The 27,338-nt window shown below is 47.6% G+C and overlaps 1 protein-coding gene across 9 annotated transcripts in view; it reads left to right on the top strand.

Moving 5' to 3' along the window:
- BVES (blood vessel epicardial substance) overlaps nt 1-27,338 on the top strand; it is a 170,196-nt gene that overhangs the window by 74,104 nt on the left and 68,754 nt on the right. Inside the window, exon 1 of one of the 9 annotated variants that reach the window (XM_056566217.1) lies at nt 4,417-4,436. The exons of 6 other annotated variants lie outside the window; for them this stretch is intronic. Coding sequence is in view for 1 of the 3 variants with exons in the window: in XM_056566211.1 (XP_056422186.1) it covers nt 22,702-22,730 (29 nt within the window). In the remaining 2 variants the exon portion in view is untranslated. Of the gene's footprint in view, nt 1-4,416; nt 4,437-22,664; nt 22,779-27,338 lie in introns of those variants that run through there. 2 more of the 9 variants (XM_056566213.1, XM_056566211.1) reach the window with 2 other exon arrangements.

The raw sequence follows: 27,338 nt of genomic DNA, 5'->3' as shown, positions 1-27,338 counted from the left end.
AACCCCTTTTAACCCCTTATTACTTACGGTATTAAGGTTTGAACATTAAGTACAGAGAAAAAGAATGGTTCTGATTAGAGCTGGGCAGTATGACCAAATAAGTGTATCACAGTATTTTTGTAAGTTATGGCGGTTGCACGGTATATAACGGTATTGCTTCCCCCCCCCCCCCCCCCAAAATCATGTGTGACCAGCGAGCTCTGTTCTGCTTCTCCCCCCCCCCCCCCAAAATTATCAGCCTAGCGCTGCGCTGTCCCCATTGGGGAACTACTCACATCACCCGCAAGCGCTGCCATCCTCGTCCTACTGTTTGTTGCGGGCCGCTGCGCTGGAACTCTGTACTGTACGCTGTATCCCTATGCCCGGGCTGCAAAAGGTAAACAAAATAAACTTTAACGCACCTTCCTACGTCGGCCTCACGCTCCTCCTGGGGACGGGAATGTCGGAGAGCCGTCAGCATATCACCAGCCGCAGCAATGTTCCACCTCGGCCGGTGATAGGCTGAGCCCACTGTCATGTAAGAAACCGGCTGGCTTCTTACATGACAGTGGGCTCAACCTATCACCGGCCGAGGCGGAACATCGCTGTGGCCGGTGATAGGCTGACGGCTCTCCGACATTCCCGTCCCCAGGAAGCAGGTCCGGACCGACGGGGGAACGTAGGAAGGTGCGTTAAAGTTTATTTTGTTTATCTTTTGCAACCTGGGCATAGGGATACAGCGTACAGTGCAGAGTTCCAGTGCGGCGGCCCGCAACAAACAGGAGGACGAGGAGGGCAGCGCTTGCGAGTGACGTGAGTAGTTGCCCGATGTGGGGACAGGGCAGCGCTGGGTTGATAATTCATTCATTCCCGAGGGGGAGGGGCCCAACTGGTATTGCAGTATGAGAAAAATGCATATCGTGCAGCACAAAAATTTCAATATTCGGTATGAACCGGTATACCGCCCAGCACTAGTTCTGATAGGATAGGGGATAAGTTTCAGATCGCGGGGGGTCCGACCGTTGGGGCCCCCTGCGATCTCCTGTACGGGGCCCCGACAGCCCGCGGGAAGGGGGCATGTTGACCACTGCACAAAGCGGCGGCTGACACGCCCCCTCAATACAACTCTATGGCAGAGCTGTAGCGCTGCCATATCGCAGTATTGAGGGGGCGTGTCGGCCGCCGCTTCTTGAGGTGGTCAACATGCGCTATCTGGCCAGCGAGTCGGGGCCCTGTACAGGAGATCTCGAGGGGACTCCAGCGGTCAGACCCCCTGCGATCTGAAACGTATCCCCTTTTTCACCACTTGACTACCCCTTTAAAGGGGTACTCCGCCCCTGGCATCTTATCCCCTATCCAAAGGATAGGGGATAAGATGTTAGATCGCCGTGGTCCCGCTGCTGGGGACCCCGGGGATCGCCACTGCGGCACCCCGCCATCATTACAACACAGAGCGAGTTCGCACTGTGCGTAATGACGGGCGATACAGGGGCCGGAGCAGCGTGACGTCATAGCTCCGGCCCTCATGACATCACGGCCCGTCCCCTTAATGCAAGTCTATGGCAGGGGGCGTGACGACCGCCACGCCCCCTCCCATAGACTTGTATTAACGGGGGCAGGCCGTGACGTAAGCGATCTCGCTCTGCGCAGTAACGATAGCGGGGTACTGCAGCAGCGATCCCCGGGGTCCCCAGCAGTGGGACCCCGGCGATCTGACATCTTATCTCCTATCCTTTGGATAGGGGATAAGATGTCTAGGGGCGGAGTACCCCTTTAAGCATTTTTATAGCTGGTTTGTGCTTAACCCCTTAAGGACCAAGCCCATTTTGGCCTTAAGGACCAGAGCGTTTATTGCACATCTGACCACTGTCACTTTAAACATTAATAACTCTGGAATGCTTTATTTATAGTTATCATTCTGATTCTGAGATTGTTTTTTCGTGGCATATTCTACTTTAACATAGTAGTACATTTTTGTGGTAACTTGCATCCTTTCTTGGTGAAAAATCCCCAAATTTGATGAAAAAGTTTAAAATTTTGCATTTTTCTAACTTTGAAGCTTTCTGCTTGTAAGGAAAATGTATATTACAAATAATTTTTTTTATTCACATATACAATATGTCTACTTTATGTTTGCATCATAAAATTGATGAGTTTTTACTTTTGGAAGACATCAGAGGGCTTCAAAGTTCAGCAGCAATTTTCCAATTTTTCTCAAAATTTTCAAACTCGATATTTTTCAGGGACCAGTTCACTTTTGAAGTGGATTTGAAGGGTCTTCATATTAGAAATACCCCATAAATGACCCCATTATAAAAACTACACCCCCGAAAGTATTAAAAATGACATTCAGTCAGGGTTTTAACCCTTTAGGTGTTTTGCAGGAATAGCAGCAAAGTGAAGGAGAAAATGCAAAATCTTCATTTTTTACACTCGCATGTTCTTGTAGACCCAATTTTTGAATTTTTGCAAGTGGTAAAAGGAGAAAATTTTTACTTGTGTTTGTAGCCCAATTGCTCTCGAGTAAGCACATACATATGTCTATGTAAAGTGTTCAGCGGGCACAGTAGAGGGCTCAGAAGCGAACATTTTTCTGAAATGGTTTTTGCGGGGCATGTCACCTTTAGGAAGCCCCTAGGGTGTCAAAACAGCAAAAAAAACAAAACCACATGGCATACTATTTTGGAAACTAGACCCCTCGGGGAATGTAACATGGGATAAAGTGAGCCTTAATACCCCACAGGTGTTTCGTGACTTTTGCAAATGTTAAAAAAAAAAAAAAAAAAAATTACCTAAAATGCTTGTTTTCCCAAAAATTTCCCATTTTTAAAAAGGGTAATAGCAGAAAATACCCCCCAAAATTTGAAGCCCAATTTCTCCCGATTCAGAAAGCACCCCATATGGGGGTGAAAAGTGCTCTGCAGGCGCACTACAGGTCTCAGAAGAGGAGTAGTCACATTTGGCTTTTTGGAAGCAAATTTTGCTCTGGGGGCATACCGCATTTAGGAAGCCCCTATGGTGCCAGGACAGCAAAAAAAAAAAAAAACACATGGCATACTATTTTGGAAACTAGACCCCTCGGGGAACGTAACAAGGGGTTAAGTGAACCTTTATACCCCACAGGTGTTTCACGACTTTTGCATATGTAAAAAAAAAAAAAAAATTTTTTTACCTAAAATGCTTGTTTTCCCAAAAATTTTACATTTTTAAAAAGGGTAAAAGCAGAAAATACCCCCCAAAATTGTAACACAATTTCTCCCGAGTACGGCGATACCCCATATGTGACCCTAAACTGTTGCCTTGAAATTCGACAGGGCTCCAAAGTGAGAGCACCATGCGCATTTGAGGCCTAAATTAGGGATTGCATAGGGGTGGACATAGGGGTATTCTACGCCAGTGATTCCCAAACAGGGTGCCTCCAGCTGTTGTAAAACTCCCAGCATGTATGGACAGTCAGTGGCTGTCTGGTAATACTGGGAGTAGTTGTTTTGCAACAGCTGGAGGCTCCGTTTTGGAAACAGTGGCGTACCAGACGTTTTTTATTTTTATTGGGGAGGGGGGCTGTGTAGGGGTATGTGTATATGTAGTGTTTTTTACTTTTTATTTTATTGTGTGTTAATGTAGTGTGTTTTTAGGGTACAGTCGCACAGGCGGGGGTTCACAGTAGTTTCTCGCTGGCAGTTTGAGCTGCGGCAGAAAATTTGCTGTAGCTCAAACTTGCAGCCAGATACTTACTGTAAACCTCCGCCCATGTGAGTGTACCCTGTACGTTCACATTGGGGAGGGGGGGGGGGGGGGACATCCAGCTGTTGCAAAACTACAACTCCCATCATGCGCTGACAGATTGTACATGCTGGGAGTTTTAGTTTTGCAACAGCTGTAGGCACACTGGTTATGTATCACTGAGTTTGTGACCTGACTCAGTGTTTCACAACCAGTGTGCCTCCAGCTGTTGCAAAACTACAACTCCCAGCATGTACGGTGCATGCTGGGAGTTGTAGTTTGCAACAGCTGGAGGCACACCAGTCGTGAAACACTGAGTTAGGTAAAAAAATAAAACTGAGTTTCACAACCAGTGTGCCTTCAGCTGTTTCAAAACTACAACTCTCAGCAGTCTGAGACAGCCAACGGGCATGCTGGGAGTTGTAGTTATGCAATCAGCAGATGCACCACTACAACTCCCAGCATGCACTTTAGCTGTTTGTGCAAGCTGGGGGTTGGAGTTATACAACAGCTGAAGGTGCACTTTTCCATAGAAAAAATGTGCCTCCAGCTGCTGCAAAACTACAAGTCCCAGCATGCCCATAAGGGAATGCTGGGAGTTGTGGTGGTCTGCCTCCTGCTGTTGCATAACTACAGCTCCCAGCATGCCCTTTTTGCATGCTGGGAGCTGTTGCTAAGCAACAGCAGGAGGCTGTCACTCACCTCCAACTGCTGCTCCACGCCGCCGCACACAGGTCAGTCCCTCATCGTCGCTGCTGGGGCCCCGATCCCAACAGGGATGTCGGGGATCGGGATCCCCAGCTGCCGGGGTCAACTTCCCGCACCCGCTAACGTCCTCCTGAAGAGGGGCGGAGCGGGTTGCGGGAGTGACACCCGCAGCAGGTGCCCTGATTGGTTGGCCGGTAAACCGACCGACGAATCAGGGCGATCGTGAGGTGGCACCAGTGCCACCTCACCCCTGCTTACTATGGCTGTTCGTCAGAGACGGCCCCGAACAGCCTGTAATTCCGGGTCACTGGAGACCCGATTGACCTGGAATCGCCGCAGATCGCTGGACTGAATTGTCCAGCGATCTGTGGCCATTGCCGACATGGAGGGACATAATGACCCCCCTGGGCGAAATGCCGTGATGCCTGCTGAACGATTTCAGCAGGCATCCGGCTCCGGTCGCCAACCGGCTAGCAGTGGGGACTGGATTTCCCACGGGCGTATGGATACGCCCTCGGTCCTTAAGGACTCGGAATGCAGGGCGTATCCATACGCCCTGTGTCCTGAAGAGGTTAAATTATGGTGATAGAATGACATGCGACATTTTAGTTACACTTTTCTTGTCATTGGTGTTTGTGTGTTATATGTGTGTGTGTATGTATGTATGTATGTGTATATATATATATATATATATATAAATACCGTATTTATCGGGGTATACCACGCACCGGCATATAACACGTACCCTCATTTTACCAAGGATATTTGGGTAAAAAAAGTTTTTTACCCAAATATCCATGGTAAAATGAGGGTGCGTGTGTGCGTGTGTATACCCCGATACACCCCCAGGAAAGGCAGGGGGAGAGAGGCCGTCGCTGCCCGCTTCTCTCCCCCTGCCTTTCCTGGGGTCTAGAGCCCTGCTGCCGGCCCTTCTCTCCCCCTGGCTATCAGCGCCGCTGCCCGTTCTCTCACCCTGACTATCGGTACCAGCGCCTCACTGCCGGCGCCGACAGCCAGGCGGAGAGAAGGGGCAGCAGCACCCATTGCCGGCGCCGCTGCCCCGTTGCCTCCCCCCATCCCCGGTGGCATAATTACCTGAGTCGGGTCCGCGCTGCTGCAGGCCTCCGGCGTGCGTCCCCTGCGTCGTTGCTATGCGCGGCGCACTGACGTCATGCGCCGCGCCGTGCAGCGCATAGCAACGACGAAGGGGACGCACGCCGTAGGCCTGCAGCAGCGCGGACCAGACTCAGGTAATTATGCCACCACAGATGGGGGGAGGCAACGGGGCAGCGGCGCCGGCAATGGGTGCCGCTGCCCCTTCTCTCCCCCTGGCTATCGGCGCCGGTACCGATAGTCAGGGGGACAGAACGGGCAGCGGCGCCGATAGCCAGGGGGTGAGAAGGGCCGGCAGCAGGGCTCTAGACCCCAGGGAAGGCAGGGGGAGAGAAGCGGGCAGCGACGGCCTCTCTCCCCCTGCCTTTCCTGGGGCGGTATCGGCGTATAACACGCACATAGACTTTAGGCTAAAAATTTTAGCCTAAAAAGTGCGTGTTATACGCCGATAAATACGGTATATAATGTAGTATAGGAGGGAATGGCGCAGATTTTATACCATATATATACCTTCTATGAGCTTTCATCACTGCCAAACAGTTATTGTGACGCATTTATTAATTATGTATTTATGTTTAATGAATGTTGTTCGTCAGTCTCCGTTATTGGCGTCTTAGTTAATGTGGGCCATTATGTTATAATACTAATGTCTCCATTCTCCCCATTTCCTAGTGTTCGGCATTGCGACCCTCATTTTTAAAATGTATTATGTCCTTTTGATTTTAATTATTCTTCGGTAAAGAAAAATAGGTATTTGAAGAAAAAAGATTCCACCTTCTGGATTTTGACCTTATTTTAGTGCATGGGGAATACACTTGTGAATATGATCTGACTGACAGTATTTGAATTTTGTATATTTATTTTAATACATTCTGTTTTTAGTAAGATGAGATAGCTATGCCACCTTAAATACAAACATTTTGCATAATAGAAAGGTGTTACAAAGGCTTTCACATCTCTGGAGACCAGCTGAAAGGGGGTACCTGGAGCAGAAAATTACATGACATGCTTGCAGATACTATACAAGACAACAAAGAAACTAGGCTTAACATAACAGGGTTTACATCATTGTAATATATATACACACAATCTAAATAAAATCAGCACGTCCAGTAATATCAAAACAAGGTGTTGGGGTGCCCACATATCCTCAACCTCGGTCCTCTGGTCCCACAATCCAGACAAGCAAATAAATGCAGCACACCACATAATTGAAAACAAAGTGGTAGGTTTATTCCATGATGTGTAACAGACTATGTTTCACCAGTCTCACACTGGCTTTTTCAGTGTGAGACTGGTGAAACATAGTCTGTTACACGTCACAGAATAAAACTACCACTTTATTTTCAACTACATGATGTCCTGCATCTATTTGCTTGTCTATAGATATACTGTGTATATACAGTCATGGCCGTAAATGTTGGCACCCCTGAAATTTTTTAAGAAAATGAAGTATTTCTCACAGATTAATCAAAAAAGGAAAGATACGTCACTCCCTCAATGTGACAAAAAATGATTGAGCCCTAAGGGACATTTAATTAAATATATAGACCAAAGTAGTCCTCCAATGAGGCTATGACAGACCTGATATTGGTACTGATCCAATAATTCATCCACACAGAGACCAAAAAGTTAAATAAAACGTAGCTTTTACTAATATCCATAAAAAATTATTACAATATAAATTATTACAATTATCATGTCATATATATATATATATATATATATATATATATATATATATGACAGGATAATATATAACAATTGTGAGTGGCCCTCAAAGATGAAGGATGGGGGATGGAGTGACAGGTGAATAGCCTAACACTAGCTAGACTGCCTGGCCTACACTAGTCTAACACTGACAATAAGTGTGTTTGTGGAAACCAATGTAGTGTAACTGCTCTTGCTCCTTTTCCAACGCGTTTCACCCCCCTGGTAAATTGGGGTTCATCAGGGGGTAGAGAAGAGTGTAGTACAAAGAATAAATACACAGAAAAAAACATGCATTAATAACAATGACAATAATTTGGGCCTAAACAAGACAGTGAGGAAGACAGACAGATAATATAGGTAGCGTCCGTCACGAAATTTAGTAAATGTCTGATAGTTAGGAACAACAAAGATGTGTCGGGCAGTAAGAGGTGTCATGGTTGTCAATGAGAAACCATCACGGTCACACAGATAATGACAAGAGGGTACCAGATAAATTAGTATACAAACAAGGTTAGTATATAACAACCGAATGCAGGGATCACAGAGTTTAGTAACTACAGATGCACATTGAGATAAGAGTTTCCAGTTGTTATGCTTAAATAGATAGAACATAGGCGCCTGATGTCATAAAGGCACCCAATTGGTACTGGTGATCACACCTCCAAGTTGTAGATGTAGCATACGATATTAGAGCAATGCCATAGGGTGTACAAAATGCATCTGAGACATCTGTAACCAATTTTAGACCATCATTTGGACCCTAATGTCAGAATGACCAATGAGTGATAGACGATATTTTATCACGATGGATACTGGGCACCCAAAATGAAAGGACTCCTGATCTAGTGATGCAAATGATAGACTGGAGGGCCAGATAGATAAACTGGAGGATCAGGTGAGAGTCCAGGGTGAAGCTAAATAGCGTAGCAGCGATGTCGTACGTCCATCCATCGTGGTAGATCACTAGATCGGGAGTCCTTTCATTTAGGGTGTCAGTATCCATTGTGATAAAATCTCATCTATCACTTACTGGTGATTACATTAGGGTCCAGATGATGGTCTAAAATTGGTCACAGATGTCTCAGATGCATTTTTTACATTCTATGGCATTGCTCTAATATCGTATGCTACATCTACAACTTGGAGGTGTGATTACCAGTACAATTGGGTGCCTTTATGACATCAGGCGCCTGTGTTCTATCTATTTAAGCATAACAACTGGAAACTCGTATCTCAATTTGCATCTGTAATGACTAAACTCTGTGATCCCGCATTCGGTTGTTATATATGTGGTGTTCCAGTACCGCATCCTATTCGGTACCTTTGTATATAAGTCCCCATAGCCAGAGTCCCTAGGATGTCGGGGTTCTTCTTAACTAGCCCGCCCCTAGTCACCTCTCATCTAGGTATTAGTTATCTAATAATTCTTTAGGATTTGTATATATATATATATAGGATTGTACAAGTGTATATAAATGGTTAATTACCTATGCATAGCATAACAGGACCTGCGGGTCAAGTGATCAGGTAAACTCTATGGTTTTATGCTTAAGGACCTTTGGAGGTCCCTATGACGTTTATCTCCCATCACTCTCTGTAACGGTGAGTGATTGGACCAGTAAAAATGGCCCTGCCCATATAAGGGAGCGGCTGCCATTGCTCACTCTCTTTCCTCGTGGGCTGTTGATGGAGAAGGATCTGCGCTGCTGTCATCAGTGAGTTTAGGCCTGAGCCTTGCGGCGACGGCTGATATCTACTAAATTGTGAGTGTGTCAATCCCTAAACACTCTGCAAGATCACCGGACCTTATCTATCCCATAAATCCGGACGGATCTTCGCAATTTTCCCTAATTCAGAGACTTTCATGAGAAGTCAAGGTCCGCAGCAACTGTCAGTCATTGCACTAGATAGACTGTATTCCTGAGACTGTTACTGTCCATTGGATGTACCGCAAGCATTTAAGTGAAGTTATCCAAGTTCAAGTACCTTGTGGACCTTCAGTCATTTTATGCATGCACCTATAGTTACTGGGAAGGGCGGCGATAGGCCGGAGAATTATCTCAGCATACTAGCCCTCAGCCTGGCGTCACGAACTACAGGGTTAACATTAACCCCTCATCTACCGAAACACCCCAACTACCATACACCCCCCAAGGGCTACCACAAAGCCTTTTTGGCGTTGCATGAACAGGATTCGGGTGTGTGCCTACTACAGTTGCCACTAGTGAAAGTGTACTCCCCCCCCCCCCCCCCCCGAAAGTGAACTTAATTCATGTGCTGTAAACCATGTTGCTGTGTACTTGAGCGGTGTCCTTGGTGCACCATGCAAGGGGGCCACGAGAAAAGTAAGGGGGGAGGCGAAAATGTATCTACAACTGAAATGTGTAAACTGCGCAATGAGTTCATGCTGCGATCCTTTGGTCCAGTCGGCACAGGCGGAGCCGAACTGCTGCCAGAAAAGAGCGCGAAGAAAGCCTGCGCTGCGCCACGCCCCGCCCCTGGGAGTGGCCACCAAGTTGCTGTGTAGCAGCTGAAAGGAAACTCAGAGATACAGGAGTCATCTCTGGAGGGACCGGAAGTCGGGGCTGCACCGATAACGTCCCTCCTGCCCATCGCCATTTTGGAGAAGCCCATTATAAAAGACGCCATGCACAGCGACCTCTTAAGTCTGCACAGAGAGCCGGAGAGTACAGACCTGGCAGAGAGCAGCGTTCCACATGGTGAAGTTGGCAAAATGGCGCCGGAAAAGCGGAAAGTTGTGGTAGTTGCAGCCCGACTTTTCCAAGAACTTGCTGACCGTCTGCAGCGGTTGTCATTAGACAAAGAGGGGCCTGCAATCTTCCCCCACTGCCTGATGATGACGACGATTGGCCAGAGACACCTCCAGCGGAGAGCGCAGAGCCATCTGGAGGTGCATCACCGGTGAGATTGTCCCCTCACCACAGAACCTGGGGCTCGTGGGCCGCAATCCCGTCGGAGGAGTCTGCTGTGAGTACCCCGCCAGAGGCGGCCTATTCTTCCTCCTCCAGCCCTGAGGTCATACCTCGATCAAGCTTGCCAAGTGCATGACCGTGCTCACCAAAATTGCCGCAATGGGTGTTCGGAGATGAGCCAGAGCTGATCGAGTACATGCACAGAGTACTTCAACCATTACCTGGGAAGCCACTTCCACCAATCCCAACTGCAGAAAACGAAAGGGCCCGAGCTGGCCGAAATGGAGGCATTGTACATCCGCAAATGTGATCACCCCCGAGAAGGGGAGGAGCCATTAGAAAGAAGAGGAACTGTGGCCAAGTTCGACAGGGTCAGAGGTTATGGGACACTCCTTGACTGCCACACTGGGCAGACCATCCTCTTAAACCGGCGAGCAATGCAAAGGCCATATCTACACAAAAAGTTCTACTCCTTGGAGGTGGGTGAAATTGTGGAGTACACCCCCGTCCACAGCCTTCGTGAAGAATGGGCTGCAGCGGTCACCGGACCAACAGCCCCAACACAGCTTCCTTTCAAATATTTCCCGTCAACTGATTGGGAGTCCGATCCCTTCAACTTGAGTCCAAAAAGGTCTGCTCCTAAAGCCTCCACCAGCGTGCCCAAGGAGGAGGAGTTCATCTCAGCTCAAGTTCATCATCTTCTATGTACAGCAAAGAGTCAAGTTCATCATCTTCTATGTACAGCAAAGAGTCAAGTTCATCACTTTCTACAGATCGTCGAGAGTCAAGTCCTGCTCAAGTTCAGGGAAGTAAGCCCAAATTGCGGGCACCAAAGACCGTACCTAGACCCTCTCGGAGCAATGAGAGTTTGTCTGTTCCAGAGGTACCAACGCACGTACCTAGGCCCTCTCGGAGCAATGAGAGTTTGCCTCCTGCACAGGTACCAACGTATGTGCCAAGGCCCTCTTCTGATATGGAGAGTTTGCCTGCTTCCAGGGTACCAACGAAAGGGTCATGGGTCCATCCTAGTTTGGAGATGGTACTCAAGCCCTATTGCCCCACTTTGATCCCGGCTAGTAAGCCTATAACCCCTTCTAATGCTGCTTTCCACAACTCCATCCTCACCAATGTGGTGTGGCAAAGCTATGTCGGTTCTACACCTGCCCCTGTTGTTGGAAGGTATGGGGGAACCAAGAGAGGCACTACAAGAATGAGGAAGAACATCTTCTAAAGAGACTTTAAAGTAATGTCAGATTGTTTCTTGTGCTAACCACTTTTATTTTGCAGCAACCAAGTTTAAGAATTGTGCCTAGTAGGACTGTGCTAAGTTTGTTCCAGTTCAAAGTTCAGCAACGTAACCACTAAGCTTGTGCCTGACTATTAAGTCAAGAGACTCCTAGCTCGTAGGAGATTCATCAAGGACTGTACCCGGCTGAGTTGTGGTTAAAGCCGTGTTCACCTTTCCCTTTAAATGGACTCCTAGTGTAGGTGGACTGCTGATCCTTACACGTCTATTTTATGTATATACCAGCAGCTTCATAAGGACTCTTATGCTAAATGTTGCACTTATCAGGTGAATGCGCCTGAACCATGTTGGAGTGATGATAATTGTATAGTAAATGTGTATATGGTTCTTGTACACAGGAAGGTATCCTCGTGTCTGTGTACCTAAAAATAGGTAAGGGTTGTACATAGAAAGATGGTCTAATATCTATGTACATAAAAAGTGAGTCAGAGCTGTACACAGAAAATATCGACGTACTGCACGTGTACACTCAACACTAAAAACCTAAATAATTCTTGTACATATAAATATATAAAAAGCTACAGGTGTTATGGTATGTAATTCAACAGGTGACACCCCGGCTTCTCCGTGGGTAGTATTATTGCTGTCGCCAATCGTTAGCACCCGTCTCAACAAAAATAGTAGGGAAGATTCCCCTTAAAATAGTACTTACACACCTAGTACTCTAAACCAGTGTTTCCCAACCTTTTTCGGCTGGGTGCACCTCTCCGAAAAAATATTTTTCACGGGGCACACCGACCGAAGTTGACACCAACTCACAAATTACGTCTTCTCTAATCAGCGTCGTTCCCTTTTCTTCTCCATCTGGCCCCGCCATCATGACAATTTCTTACAGCCACAATTCTTCTCTGTTAAACCTGCAAAACAAACCAATTAGGCTCCGCACTTTTTATTACATGGGTGACAGAGGGGTGTAGAAGAGTTGAAGAATGTACATGGGTGACAGGTGGCAAAGGGGGTGATAGAGGGGTGTACATTGGTGACAAAGGGGTGTTGGGGGTGGACAGGAGTATACATGGGGTGTACATGGGTGACAGAGGGTTGTACATGGGGGTAGAAGAGTGTACATGGGTATAGAAGAGTGTACATGGGTGGCAGAGGAGTGTAGAGGAGTGTGCATGGGTGACAGAGGGGTGTAGAGGAGTGAACATGGGTGGCAGAGGAGTGTACATGGGTGGCAGAGGGGTGTAGAGAAGTGTACATTGGTGACAGGGGGTGTAGAGGAGTGTGCATGAGTGGCAGGGGGGTGTAGAAAAGTGTATATGGGTGACAGATGGGTGTAGAAGAGTGTACATGGGTTGCAGAGGAGTGTAGAGGAGTGTACATGGGTGACAGAGGGATGTACATGGGTTACAGAGGGGTTTATATGGGAGACAGAGGAGTGTACATGGGTGACGGGTGTACATGGGAGACAGGGGTGTAGAAGAGTGTACATGGGTGACAGATGGGTGTGGAAGAATGTACATGGATGGCAGAGGAGTGTAGACTATACATGGGTGACGAGGGATGTACATGAGTGACAGAGGGGTGTACATGGGAGACAGGGGTGTAGAAGAGTGTACATGGCAGATAGAGGGGTGGATAGGGGGGTGGCCAAGGTGGACATGGGAGATGGGGTCAGAGGGGTGGACATTGATGACAGGAGGGTGGACAAGCGGTTAAAAGAGGGGTGGACAGGAGTGAAAAAGAGGTGAATGGGGGGGTGGACATGGGTGACAGGTGTAGACTGGGGGGTGGTCAGAGGGGTGGACGAGGGGGGTGAACATGTGTTACAGGGGAATGGACAGGGGTGGCCAAGGACCAAGGATGACAGGAGTGGACATGGAAGACATGGGTGAGAGGGGGGGTGGACATGGGTGACGGGGGGGTGCACATGCGTGACAGAAGGGGGGGTGGACAGGGTTAAGAAGGGGTAACAGAGGGCTGGAAAGGGTACAGTACCTTAAGCAAGCCATTTTTCTGGAATCCGGCGCAGCTTCCACGTTCCTCCCTGCTCAGGCAGGGCACACATTCACTGCGACACTGGGTGGAGGGGGACGCTGGGGCACGGGTCATTATTACACCGGCACGGGAATCCGGCAGAGCACCGCCAGGGCACTCATTCATTCATGGGGAGGGGGACTCTGGGGCAAGGGTCATTACACCGCCAGGGCACGGGTCACTATGCCTCTGGGGCACTCACTCACTGGGCCACAGGGGGGAGGGGGCCGCAGAGGGACGCTGTGTGCGCACACACAGCAAAGCGCACACATACTTCCCTTCCCCCCCTGCATCGCTTTTGATGGCAAAATCCCGCGGCACACCGGGCAGTGCTGAACGGCACACCAGTGTGCCGCGGTACCCCAGTTGGGAATCACTGCTCTAAACTACTCACTTAAATGTACTACCTCAAGTTTTTCTAGTACATACACCAAAGTAAATATCTCACTTAAGAAAACACTTGGGAATTGTAGCCTATTGAAATTCAATTCCTGCCACTGTTAGGTACACTTCTTCTTCTCCTTCTTTGCATGTGTGATGCTCTGCCTGGCCAGTAGGTGCTCTTGCGAATATAGAATTAAACACGTAATTCTAAGAATAACCTAATTAGGTTGTTTTTAAAGTGCTCTAGGGGTAAGTAGCGTGTAGCCGATAGACCCTAGCAGCCAACCTTACTGTGACCTAGCTTCCGGCTAGCCAGTATAACCTTTTGTGTACTAACAGGTAACTTATTGTTGGCGAATAAAATGTGTGAGATAATAAAAATGTCTAGTCAGCTTGAAACTAAAAGCAGTGTTTCCCAACCTTTTTCGGGTCGGGGCACACCTCGAAAAAAAAAAATTCTGCAGGGAACCGCTACCGAGGTTGACGAGCAAAAGGGAAAAAAAAAAAGGGAAAATGGTAAAAAACGCAATGCACTAGATCTATTTATCATTGGGTATGTAGTTTCAAGTGCTGCTTTATAAAGCAACTCACCAATGATGTCTTCTCTAATTTGCAATGTTGCCTTCTCTTCTCCATCTGGTCCGGGCCATCATCACGGTTTCTTCCACACACAATTCTCCACTGTTAAACCTGCAAAACAAATCTGTTAGGCGCGGAACTTTTTTTTACATGGGTGACAGAGGGATGTAGAGGCGTGGACATGGGTGACAAAGGGGTTTAGAGGGGTGTAGAGGAGTGTACAGAGGGGTGTAGAGGAGTGTACATGGGTGACAGGGGTGTAGAGGAGCTTACAGAGGGGTGTAGAGGAGCGTACATGGGTGACGGGTGTAGAAGAGTGTACAGAGGGGTGTAGAGGAGTGTACATGGGTGACAGGGGTGTAGAGGAGTGGACAGAGGTGACAGGAGTGTAGAGGAGCGGACAGAGGGGTGTAGAGGAGCGTACATGGGTGACAGGGGTGTAGAGGAGCGGACAGAGGGGTGTAGAGGAGCGTACATGGGTGACGGGTGTAGAGGAGTGGACAGAGGTGACAGGTGTGGAGGAGTGGTCAGAAGGGTGTAGAGGAGCGGACAGAGGGGTGTAGAGGAGCGTACATGGGGGACAGGGGTGTAGAGGAGTGTACAGAGGGGTGTAGAGGAGTGGACAGAGGGGTGTAGAGGAGCGTACATGGGTGACAGGGGTGTAGAGGAGTGGACAGAGGGGTGTAGAGGAGTGGACAGAGGGGTGTAGAGGAGCATACATGGGTGACAGGGGTGTAGGAGTGGACAGAGGGGTGTAGAGGAGTGGACAGAGGGGTGTAGAGGAGTCGATGTAGGGGTGTAGAGGAGTGTACATGGGTGACAGGGGTGTAGAGGAGTGGACAGAGGGGTATAGAGGAGTGGACAGAGGTGACAGGGGTGTAGAGGAGTGGACAGAGGGGTGCAGAGGAGCGGACAGAGGGGTGTAGAGGAACTTACATGGGTGACAGGGGTGTAGAGGAGCATACATGGGTGACAGGGGTGTAGAGGAGTGGACAGAGGGGTGTAGAGGAGCGTACATGGGTGACAGGGGTGTAGAGGAGTGGACAGAGGGGTGTAGAGGAGTGTACATGGGTGACAGGGGTGTAGAGGAGTGGACAGAGGGGTGTAGAGGAGCGTACATGGGTGACGGGTGTAGAGGAGTGGACATGGGTGACAGGTGTAGAGGGGTGCACATGGGTGAACATGGGTGACAGGAGGGGTGAACATGGGTGACAGGGGGGTGTGGATGGGAGTGAACAGGGATGACAGGAGGGTGAACATGGGTGACAGGATGGGTGAACATGGGTGACAGGAGTGAAAGGGATGACAGGAGGGTGAACATAGGTGACAGGAGGGTGGACAGGGGTGTACAGGAGTGGACATGGGTGACAGAGGGGTGTAGAGGAGTGGACATGGATGACAAAGGGGTGTAGAGGAGTGGACAGAGGGGTGTAGAGGAGTGGACAGAGGGGTGTAGAGGAGCGTACATGGGTGACAGGGGTGTAGAGGAGTGGACATGGGTGACGGGTGTAGAGGGGTGAACATGGGTGACAGGAGGGGTGAACATGGGTGACAGGGGGGGTGGATGGGAGTGAAAGGGGTGACAGGAGTGTGAACATGGGTGACAGGAGGGTGAACATGGGTGACGGGGGGGTGGACGGGAGTGAAAGGGATGACAGGAGGGTGAACATGGGTGACAGGAGGGTGGACAGGAGTGGACATGGGTGACAGAGGGGTGTAGAGGAGTGGACATGGGTGACAAAGGGGTGTAGAGGAGTGGACAGAGGGGTGTAGAGGAGTGGACAGAGGGGTGTAGAGGAGTGTACATGCCTGACAGAGGGGTGTAGAGGAGTGGACATGGGTGACAGAGGGATGACAGGAGGGTGAACATGGGTGACAGAGGGATGACAGGAGGGTGGACGGGGGTGACAGAGGGATGACAGGAGGGTGGACTGGGGTGACAGGGATGACAGGAGGGTGGACTGGGGTGACGGGGGGGGTGGAGGACATGGGTTACCTGGGGGGTGAACATGGGTGACGGGGGGGTGAACAGTGGTGACGGGGGGGTGAACAGGGGTGACGGGGGGGGGGGGTGAACAGGGGTGACGGAGGGGGGGGGGTGAACAGAGGTGACGGGGGTGAACATGGGTGACGGGGGTGTGTGCACATGGGTGCCGGGGGGGGGTGTGAACGGGAGTGAAAGGGATGACAGGAGGGTGAACATGGGTGACAGGAGGGTGGACAGGGGTGACGGGGGTGGTGAACATGGGTGACAGGAGGGGTGGACGGGAGTGAAAGGGATGACAGAAGGGTGAACATGGGTGACAGGGGTGTGAACATGGGTGACAGGAGGGTGGACAGGGGTGACGGGGGGGTGGACGGGAGTGAAAGGGGTGACAGGAGGATGGACAGGGGTGACGGGGGTGGTGAACATGGGTGACAGGAGGGTGGATGGGAGTGAAAGGGATGACAGGAGGGGGTGAACATGGGTGACAGGAGGGGGTGAACATGGGTGACAGGAGGGGGTGGACAGGAGTGAAAGGGATGACAGGAGGGTGAACATGGGTGTGAACAGGGGTGACAGGAGGGGTGGACAAGGATGACGGGGGTGGTGAACATGGGTGACAGGAGGGTGGACAGGGGTGACAGGGGGGGGTGAACATGGGTGACAGGAGGGTGGACAGGGGTGACGGGGGTGGTGAACATGGGTGACAGGAGGGGTGGACGGGAGTGAAAGGGATGACAGGAGGGTGGACAGCGGTGTAAACATGGGTGACAGGAGGGTGGACAGGGGTGACGGGGGGGGGTGACAGGAGGGTGGACAAGGGTGACGGGGGGTGGACAGGGGTGACGGGGGGTGGACGGGAGTGAAAGGAGGGTGAACATGGGCGACAGGAGGGTGAACATGGGCGACAGGAGGGTGGACGAGGGTGACAGGAGGGTGGACAGGGGTGACAGGGGGGTGAACATGGGTGACAGGAGGGTGGACAGGGGGGGTCGACAGGGGTGACGGCTGTGGTGAACATGGGTGACAGGAGGGGTGGACGGGAGTGAAAGGGATGACAGGAGGGTGAACATGGGTGACAGGATGGTGGACAGGAGGGTGGACAGGGGGGGTGGACAGGGGTGACGGGGGGTGGACTGGAGTGAAAGGGATGACAGGAGGGTGAACATGGGCGACAGGACGGTGGACAGGGGTGACAGGAGGGTGAACATGGGCGACAGGAGGGTGGACAGGGGTGACAGGAGGGTGGACAGGGTTGGTGAACATGGGTGATAGGAGGGTGAACATGGGTGACAGGAGGGTGGATGAGGGTGAACATGGGTGACAGGAGGGTGGACGGGAGTGAAAGGGATGACAGGAGGGGTTGAGCATGGGTGACAGGATGGGGTGAGCATGGGTGACAGGAGGGGGTGAACATGGGTGTGAACAGGGGTGACAGGAGGTTGGACAGGGGTGACAGGAGGGGTGGACAGGGGTGACGGGGGGTGGACGGGAGTGAAAGGGATGACAGGAGGGTGGACATGGGTGACAGGAGGGTGGACAGGGGTGACAGGAGGGTGGACGGGAGTGAAAGGGATGACAGGTGGGTGAACATGGGTGGGTGGATGAGGGTGAACATGGGTGACAGGAGGGTGGAGAGGGGGGTGGACATGGGTGACAGGAGGGTGGACGGGAGGGAAAGGGATGACAGGTGGGTGAACATGGGTGACAGGAGGGGGTGAACATGGGTGACAGGAGGGGGTGAACATGGGTGACAGGGGGGGGGCGGACTGGGATACAGGGGGGGGGCAGACTGGGTGATGGGGGGGCGGACATGGGTGACGGGGCGGACATGGGTGACAAGGGGGGGTTGACATGAGTGACGGGGGGGTATAGGGTGGACCCGGGTGATGGTGGGGGGGGAGGGTAACAGAGGGGTGGAAAGGGTACAGTACCTTAAGCAAGCCAGTCCGCACAGCTTGCAGGTCCACGGCAGGCACGGGAGTCCGGCGCAGGTGAAGATCATTCCGCCCCAGGGACCCATTTTCGTATCACTGCGTCGCAAGGTAGAAGGTGAGGGGGACTCGGGACGCAGTGGGGAGGGGGACGCTGTGTGCGCATTGCGCACGCAGGCTTCCCTTTCCCCCTGAGCCGCCAGTCATAAGCGCGCAAGCCGGGGCAGGATATAAATAAATAAAAAAAAATCACAACAAAATCCCGCGGCACGACGGCCAGTGGCAAACGGCATACACGTGTGCCGCGGCACCGCGGTTGGGAATCACTGCTAAAAGTATATAGAGCTGTACTAATGTTCAGTTTAGCCTCCTAAAATTGTGTAGAGAGCTAATAAAAGGTCTTAGGAGCTAGCATCTACATGTCAGATAGCTGCCTAATTGTTTAGTAAGCTTTAAAATGTATAATAAGTTTAATAAAATGTCTAAAAAGCTAGAGACTAAAGGATAGATAACTTTGTTAATGTCTAGATAGCATTGATGTCTAGATAGCACCAATGTCTAGATAGATTTCTATTGTCTAGTCCAGATACTAGTAAGAGTATCAGAGAATGTAAATGTGTTCAATGTTTACTTTGGATGTATAGCAAATTTATAGATAATCCTGTTCTAGTCCTAGTCCCTCTGTCTTAGGGGACAGGCGTCGAGGTCGACTTATCTTAACCTCTTCAGGACATAGGGCGTATGGATACGCCCTGCATTCCGAGTCCTTAAGGACAGAGGACGTATCCATACGCCCGTGGGAATTCCGGTCCCCACCGCTAGCCGGTTGGGGGACCGGAGCCGGATGCCTGCTGAAATCGTTCAGCAGGCATCCCGGCATATCGCCCAGGGGGGTCATTATGCCCCCACATGTCGGCGATGGCCACAGATCGCTGGACAATTCAGTCCAGCGATCTGCGGCGATTCCGGGTCAATCGGGTCTCCAGTGACCCGGAATTACTGGCTGATGACGGCCCCGAACAGCCAGAGCCTGCAGGGGTGAGGTGGCACTGGTGCCACCTCACGATCGCCCTGATTCGTCGGCCAGATTACCGGCCGACCAATCAGGGCACCTGCTGCGGGTGTCACTCCCGCACCCGCTCAGCCCCTCTTCCGGAGGACGTGAGCTGGTGCGGGACGTGCACCCCAGGTGCTGGGGACCCCGATCCCCGGCGTCAATATTGGGATCGGGGCCCCAGGAGCAGCGGCGACGACGAGGGACTGACCTGCGCGGCGTGGATCGTTGGAGGTGAGTGACAGCCTCCTGCTGTTGCTTAGCAACAGCTCCCAGCATGTAAAAAGGGCATGCTGGGAGCTGTAGTTATGCAACAGCAGGAGGCAGACCACCACAACTCCCAGCATTGCCTTATGGGCATGCTGGGACTTATGGTTTTGCAACAGCTGGAGGCACATTTTTTATATGGAAAAGTGTACCTTCAGCTGTTGTATAACTACAACTCCCAGCTTGCACAAACAGCTAAAGTGCATGCTGGGAGTTGTAGTGGTGCATCTACTGGTTGCATAACTACAACTCCCAGCATGCCCGTTGGCTGTCGGTGACTGCTGAGAGTTGTAGTTTTGCAACAGCTGAAGGCACACTGGTTGTGAAACTTAGAGTTTTTTTTTTTTACCTAACTCAGTGTTTCATGACCGGTGTGCCTCCAGCTGTTGCAAACTCCAACTCTCAGCAGTCAATGTACACCATGCACCGTACATGCTGGGAGTTGTAGTTTTGCAACAGCTGGAGGCACACTGGTTGTGAAACACCGAGTTAGGTCACAAACACAGTGATACATAACCAGTGTGCCTACAGCTGTTGCAAAACTAAAACTCTCAGCATGTACAGTCTGTCAGCGCATGCTTGGAGTTGTAGTTTTGCAACAGCTGGAAGTCCCCCCCCCCCCCCCCCCCCCCCCATGTGAACGTACAGGGTACACTCACATGGGCGGAGGTTTACAGCAAGTATCTGGCTGCAAGTTTGAGCTGCTGCAAATTTTCTGCCGCAGCTCAAACTGCCAGCGAGAAACTACTGTGAATCCCCGCCCGTGCGACTGTACCCTAAAAAACACTACACTACACGAACAAAAAATAAAATGAAAAGTAAAAAACACTACATATACACATACCCCTACACAGCCCCCCTCCCATCCCCAATAAAAATGAAAGCGTCTGGTACGCCACTGTTTCCAAAACGGAGCCTCCAGCTGTTGCAAAACAACAACTCCCAGTATTGTCGGACAGCCGTTGACTGTCCAGGCATGCTGGGAGTTTTGCAACCGCTGGAGGCACCCTGTTTGGGAATCACTGGCGTAGAATTCCCCTATTTCCACCCCTATGCAGGTCCCTAATTTAGGCCTCAAATGCGCATTGGCGCTCTCACTTTGGAGCCCTGACGTATTTCAAGGCAACAGTTAAGGGTCACATATGGGGTATCGCCGTACTCGGGAGAAATTGTGTTACAAATTTTGGGGGGTATTTTCTGCTTTTACCCTTTTTAAAATGTAAAATTTTGGGGAAAACAAGCATTTTAGGTAAAAAAATTTTTTTGTTTTTTACATATACAAAAGTCGCGAAACACCTGTGGGGTATAAAGGTTCACTGAACCCCTTGTTCCTTGTTACGTTCCCCGAGGGGGTCTTGTTTCCAAAATAGTATGCCATGTGTTTTTTTTTTTTTGCTGTTCTGGCACCATAGGGGCTTCCTAAATGCGGCATGCCCCCAGAGCAAAATTTGCTTTCAAAAAGCCAAATGTGACTCCTTCTCTTCCGAGACCTGTAGTGCGCCAGCAGAGCACTTTTCACCCCCATATGGGTTGTTTTCTGAATCGGGAGAAATTGGGTTTCAAATTTTTAGGGGTATTTTCTGCTATTACCCTTTTTAAAATGTAAAATTTTTGGGAAAACAAGCATTTTAGGTAAAAATTATTATTATTTTTTTACATTTGCAAAAGTCGTGAAACATCTGTGGGGTATAAAGGCTCACTTTATCCCATGTTACATTCCCCGAGGGGTCTAGTTTCCAAAATGTTATGCCATGTGTTTTTTTTTTTGCTGGTTCTGGCACCATAAGGGCTTCCTAAATGCAACATGCCCCCCAAAAACCATTTCAGAAAAACGTACTCTCCAAAATCCCCTTGTCGCTCCTTCCCTTCTGAGCCCTCTACTGCGCCCGCCGAGCACTTTACATAGACATATGAGATATGTGCTTACTCGAGAGAAATTGGGCTACAAATCCAAGTAAAAATTTTCTCCTTTTACCCCTTGTAAAAATAAAAAAAATTGGGTCTACAAGAACATGTGAGTGTAAAAAATGAAGATTGTGAATTTTCTCCTTCACTTTGCTGCTATTCGTGTGAAACACCTAAAGGGTTAAAATGCTGACTGAATGTCACTTTGAATACTTTGGTGGGGTGCAGTTTTTATAATGGGGTCATTTGTGGGGTATTTCTAATATGAAGACCCTTCAAATCCACTTCAAACCTGAACTGGTCCATGAAAAATATCGAGTTTGAAAATTTTGTGAAAAATCGGAAAATTGCTGCTGAACTTTGAAGCCCTCTGGTGTCTTCCAAAAGTAAAAACTCATCAATTTTATGATGCCAACATAAAGTAGACATATTGTATATGTGATCCAAAAAATAAAATTATTTGTAATATCCATTTTCCTTACAAGCAGAAAGCTTCAAAATTAGAAAAATGCAACATTTTCAAATTTTTCATCAAATTTACGGATTTTTCACCAAGAAAGGATGCAAGTATCGACAAAAATTTACCACTATGTTAAAGTAGAATATGTCACGAAAAAACAATCTCGGAATCAGAATGATAACTAAAAGCATTATTACTGTTTAAAGTGACAGTGGTCAGATGTGCAAAAAATGCTCCGGTCCTTAAGGCCAAAATGGGCTTGGTCCTGAAGGGGTTAAGTAAGGGGGTTTGTGGTGTTCCGGTACTGCATCCTATTCGGTACCTTTTTATATAAGTCCCCATAGCTAGAGTCCCTAGGATGTCGGGGTTCTTCTTAACTAGCCCTCCCCTAGTCACCTCTCATCTAGGTATTAGTTATCTAATAATTCTTTAGGATTTGTATATATATAGGATTGTACAAGTGTATATAAATGGGTAATTACTTGCGTAACAGGACCTGCGGGTCACGTGATCAGGTAAACTCTATGGTTTTATGCTTAAGGACCTGTCGGAGGTCCCTATGACATTTATCTCCCATCACTCTCTGTAACGGTGAGTGACAGTTGATTGGACCAGTAAAAACGGCCCGCCCATATAAGGGAGCGGCGGCCATTGCTCACTCTTTCCTCGTGGGCTGTTGATGGAGAAGGATCTGCGCTGCTGTCATCAGTGAGTTTAGGCCTGAGCCTTGCGGCGACGGCTGATATCTACTAAATTGTGAGTGTGTCAATCCCTAAACACTCTCCAAGATCACCGAACCTTATCTATCCCCTAAATCCGGACGAATCTTCGCAATTTTCCCTAATTCAGAGACTTTTATGAGAAGTCAAGGTCCGCAACAACTGTCAGTCATTGAACTAGATAGAACAGTTCAAAGTATAGGGCGGCACTTGAACTAGCGTGGTGCACGAGGATAGAGATAATAGGAAAATTGTAATAAATCCCGGCACTCACTTATCTTCACACGATATAGGTTTATTCACGCAAGACGCGTTTCGGCGGTAAGCCTTTTTCAATTGCAAACATATATATCAATGCAGCACATAACACACTTATATACGTAACTTCCGTACAGATAATACATCAGCTGACTATACGTCACCATTACATCATGATTGACAGGTCAGTGTCCATGGGAATCAAAATAAACAGAACTCAAGGGAGGCTCTAGTGCTGCGGAGAAGGTAAATATAAACAACTAGCCATGTGCTCGTAGTATCCTTTCAGTACAGCCGGCTTTCATTTAATATGTAGACATGGTATGTATCTAAAATAAATAATTTATATCAAAGTCAGCACATCAGGGACAAAGTCTATTAGTCAGCAACATAGTATGTGTTTATACAGTGTATGTCACAGGTTAAGGACAATTATATAATAAAAATAAAAATCATAAAAAAATAATTATAAAAACTGCTTAATTCATAGTCTCGATTTAAACCCCGCGGTTCTAATGTATCTAAGCGGTGGATCCAGTATGCCTCCCATTTATGTAAAAACTTTTTGATATCACCTCCTCTTCTTGGTAATTGGATTTTCTCAATAACCTGATATTTAAGTTGTGCTATTGTATGTTGATAAGTATGAAAATGTGAAGGGATGGGAAAAAATAGATTTGCACATCGAATAGTGGATTTATGGTGATTAATCCGGTCTCCTATACGTTGGCTGGTCTCGCCAACGTACAGGAGGCCGCACGGACATTTTATGAGGTAAATAAAAAAATTTGTTTTACATGTGAAAAAGCCTTTGATTGGAATTTTTTTTACCTGTATGTGGATGTAATATGTGATCGCCTTTAATGATATTATTGCACTGACTGCATTGTAAACATGGAAAAGTACCTGATTTTCGTGATTTCAAAAATTGTTGTTTGGGGGATTTTGGTATGGAACCCACATCCGCTCTGATTAATTTGTCCCTAAGGTTTGGGGGACGTTTATGACAAATTAATGGGGACTGTCTGAATTTCTCAATGGTAGGATATGATTTTGCAAGTAGTGACCAATATTCCTGTATAATTCTGTCAATCTTGTGTTGTAAGGGATGGAAAAGTCTTACAAAGGGTATTCGTTTCTGTGTATCAGTATCTCTAACTCTTTCAGTTCTTGCTTCTTTGAGGACCCACTCCGGATATCTTCGTTCGAAAAATTTATTTTCCAATTCTGCAATCCTCAATTTCTTAGTGTGTTCATCTGTGACAATACGTTCTACTCTTTTATATTGTGACCGGGGTATCGCTTTTTTGATCGCTGGTGGATGAGAACTCGTATAGAGAAGATTGTTTCTATCTGAGTCTTTCCGATATAAATCGGTATAAAGTCCCCCTTTCTCATTCTTTAAAATTGTTGTATCCAAAAAATTTACCTTCTCTTGACTAGCGGTCATGGTGAATTTTTACTCTGATCTCACTGAATTAATTTTGTCAAAAAATCTGAGAAGGGTGGAATGTGGCCCCTCCCATACGCAAATGATATCATCTATGAATCGCTTCCATACTTTCGCATAGGCTAAAAAATCGGAATCGCCATATACGTATATTTCCTCAAATAATGCCATATATGCATTTGCGTAAGGGGGGGGGGCCACATTCGCACCCATCACCGAGCCTTGTTTTTGTAGAAAAAAACGGTCCTCAAATAAAAAATAGTTCTCATACAACACAATCTGCAATACATCCATAAAAAAGTTTTTTTGAATTTCAGTGTATGTACTCTCTCTCAGGAGCCATTTCACAGCTTCCATCCCCTTAGTATGTTCAATGGAGGTATATAAGCTTGTGACATCAATGGTTACCAACCAGGTTTCTCCTGTAATCCCTCCCACCTGTGACAATACCTGTATAAAATCTGATGTGTCTAACAAAAATGCCCGGGTATGTTTGATCAGAGGAGTCAGTGTTTTTTCTAGTATGATAGATGGGGGTGACAAGATGGAGTCTACAGATGCAACTATGGGACGTCCTGGAGGGTTATTGAAATCTTTGTGAATCTTAGGGAGGATGTAGAAAACTGGGGTTATCGGTGTTCTGTTAATTAAAAATGATTTCATCTTCGAATCGATCACACCTTGGTCATAATATTTAGATGTGATTTCACTTAGATGTTTCTCAATTCTGGGTAATGAATTTGAGGGTAATGGCTCATAGGTGGTTGTGTCAGACAATTGTCTTTTTATTTCATTTTTATATCGGGTAGTGTCCATAACGACAACAGCGCCCCCTTTGTCTGCCGGTTTTATTGTAAGATCTTTGTCTGACATAAGCTCACCCAGGGCCATCCTCTCACACTTAGATAGCTTTTTTAAGCTAAAGCTAAAATTTTTAATCATCGTACCCACATCTCTCTTAACTAATTGTACAAATGCTTCAATAGCATATTGAGACCTAGGTGGATTAAAGGTACTCTTTAACCTCAGTCCCACATCCTCTAATTTTAATACATTTTCTGAGGTGTTATTACAAGCCACAATAGGTCTCACATTTTCAGAAAAATACGTTTTCAAACGTAAATTGCGAAATAGTCTCTCTAGAGAAATGTCCAAATCAAAAGTATCCAGTTTATCCGAGGGGCTAAAAGAAAGTCCCTTCTGCAATAAGTTCATTTGATAGGGGGTAAGACATTTGGATGAAATGTTAATAACTAATGAATTGTCCGTACCTGGGCTCTCGTCTGGACGTTTGCTCCGGCATCTCCGATGATGTCTCCCCCCGACGTCTCTTGGACGGCGGGGACGGCGCCGTAAAAAAGAGGCCCGTGATCGTCGATACCCCGGTCACAATATAAAAGAGTAGAACTCATTGTCACAGATGAACACACTAAGAAATTGAGGATTGCAGAATTGGAAAATAAATTTTTCGAACGAGGATATCCGGTGTGGGTCCTCAAAGAAGCAAGAACTGAAAGAGTTGTAGATACTGATACACAGAAACGAATACCCTTTGTAAGACTTTTCCATCCCTTACAACACAAGATTGACAGAATTATATAGGGACATTGGTCACTGCTTGCAAAATCATATCCTACCATTGAGGAATTAAGACAGTCCCCATTAATTTGTAATAAACATCCCTCAAACCTTAGGGACAAATTAATCAGAGCGGATGTGGGTTCCATAGCAAAATCCCCCAAACAACAATTTTTGAAATCACGAAAATCAGGTACTTTTCCATGTTTACAATGCAGTCAGTGCAATAATATCATTAAAGGCGATCACATATTAAATCCACATACAGGTAAAAAAAATTGAAAGGCTTTTTCACATGTAAAACAAAAATTTTTATTTACCTCATAAAATGTCCGTGTGGCCTCCTGTACGTTGGCAAGAGCAGCCAATGTATAGGAGACCGGATTAATCGCCATAAATCCACTATTCGATGTGCAAATCTATTTTTTCCCATCCCTTCACATTTTCATACTTCTCAACATACAATAGCACAACTTAAATATCAGGTTATTTAGGAAATCCAATTACCAAGAAGAGGAGGTGATATCAAAAAGTTTTTACATAAATGGGAGGCATACTGGATCCACTGCTTAGATACATTAGAACCGCGGGGTTTAAATCGAGACTATGAATTAAGCAGTTTTTTATAATTATTTTTTTTATGATTTTTTTTTTTTATTATATAATTGTCCTTAACCTGTGACATACACTGTATAAACACATACTATGTTGCTGACTAATAGACTTTGTCCCTGATGTGCTGACTTTGATATAAATTATTTATTTTAGATACATAGCATGTCTACATATTAAATGAAAGCCGGTCGTACTGAAAGGATACTACGAGCACATGGCTAGTTGTTTATATTTACCTTCTCCGCAGCACTAGAGCCTCCTTTGAGTTCTGTTTATTTTGATTCCCATGGACACTGACCTGTCAATCATGATGTAATGGTGAAGTATAGTTAGCTGATGTATTATCTGTACGGAAGTTACGTATATAAGTGTGTTATGTGCTGCATTGATATATATGTCTGCAATTGAAAAAGGCTTACCGCCGAAACGCCTATAAATAATAAACCTACCGGTATATCGTGTGAAGATAAGTGAGTGCCGGGATTTATTACAATTTTCCTATTGCACTAGATAGAGACTGTATTCCTGAGACTGTTACTGTTCATTGGATGTACCGCAAGCATTTAAGTAAAGTTATCTAAGTTCAAGTGCCTTGTGGACCTTCATTCATTTTATGCATGCACCTATCGTTACTGGGAAGGGCGGCGATAGGCCGGGGAATTACCTCAGCATACTAGCCCTCAGCCTGGCGTCACG

The sequence above is a fragment of the Hyla sarda genome, chromosome 3 (assembly GCF_029499605.1).
Source record: "Hyla sarda isolate aHylSar1 chromosome 3, aHylSar1.hap1, whole genome shotgun sequence".
Classification (NCBI taxonomy): domain Eukaryota; kingdom Metazoa; phylum Chordata; class Amphibia; order Anura; family Hylidae; genus Hyla; species Hyla sarda.
This window is presented reverse-complemented; position numbering and strand designations above follow the sequence as displayed.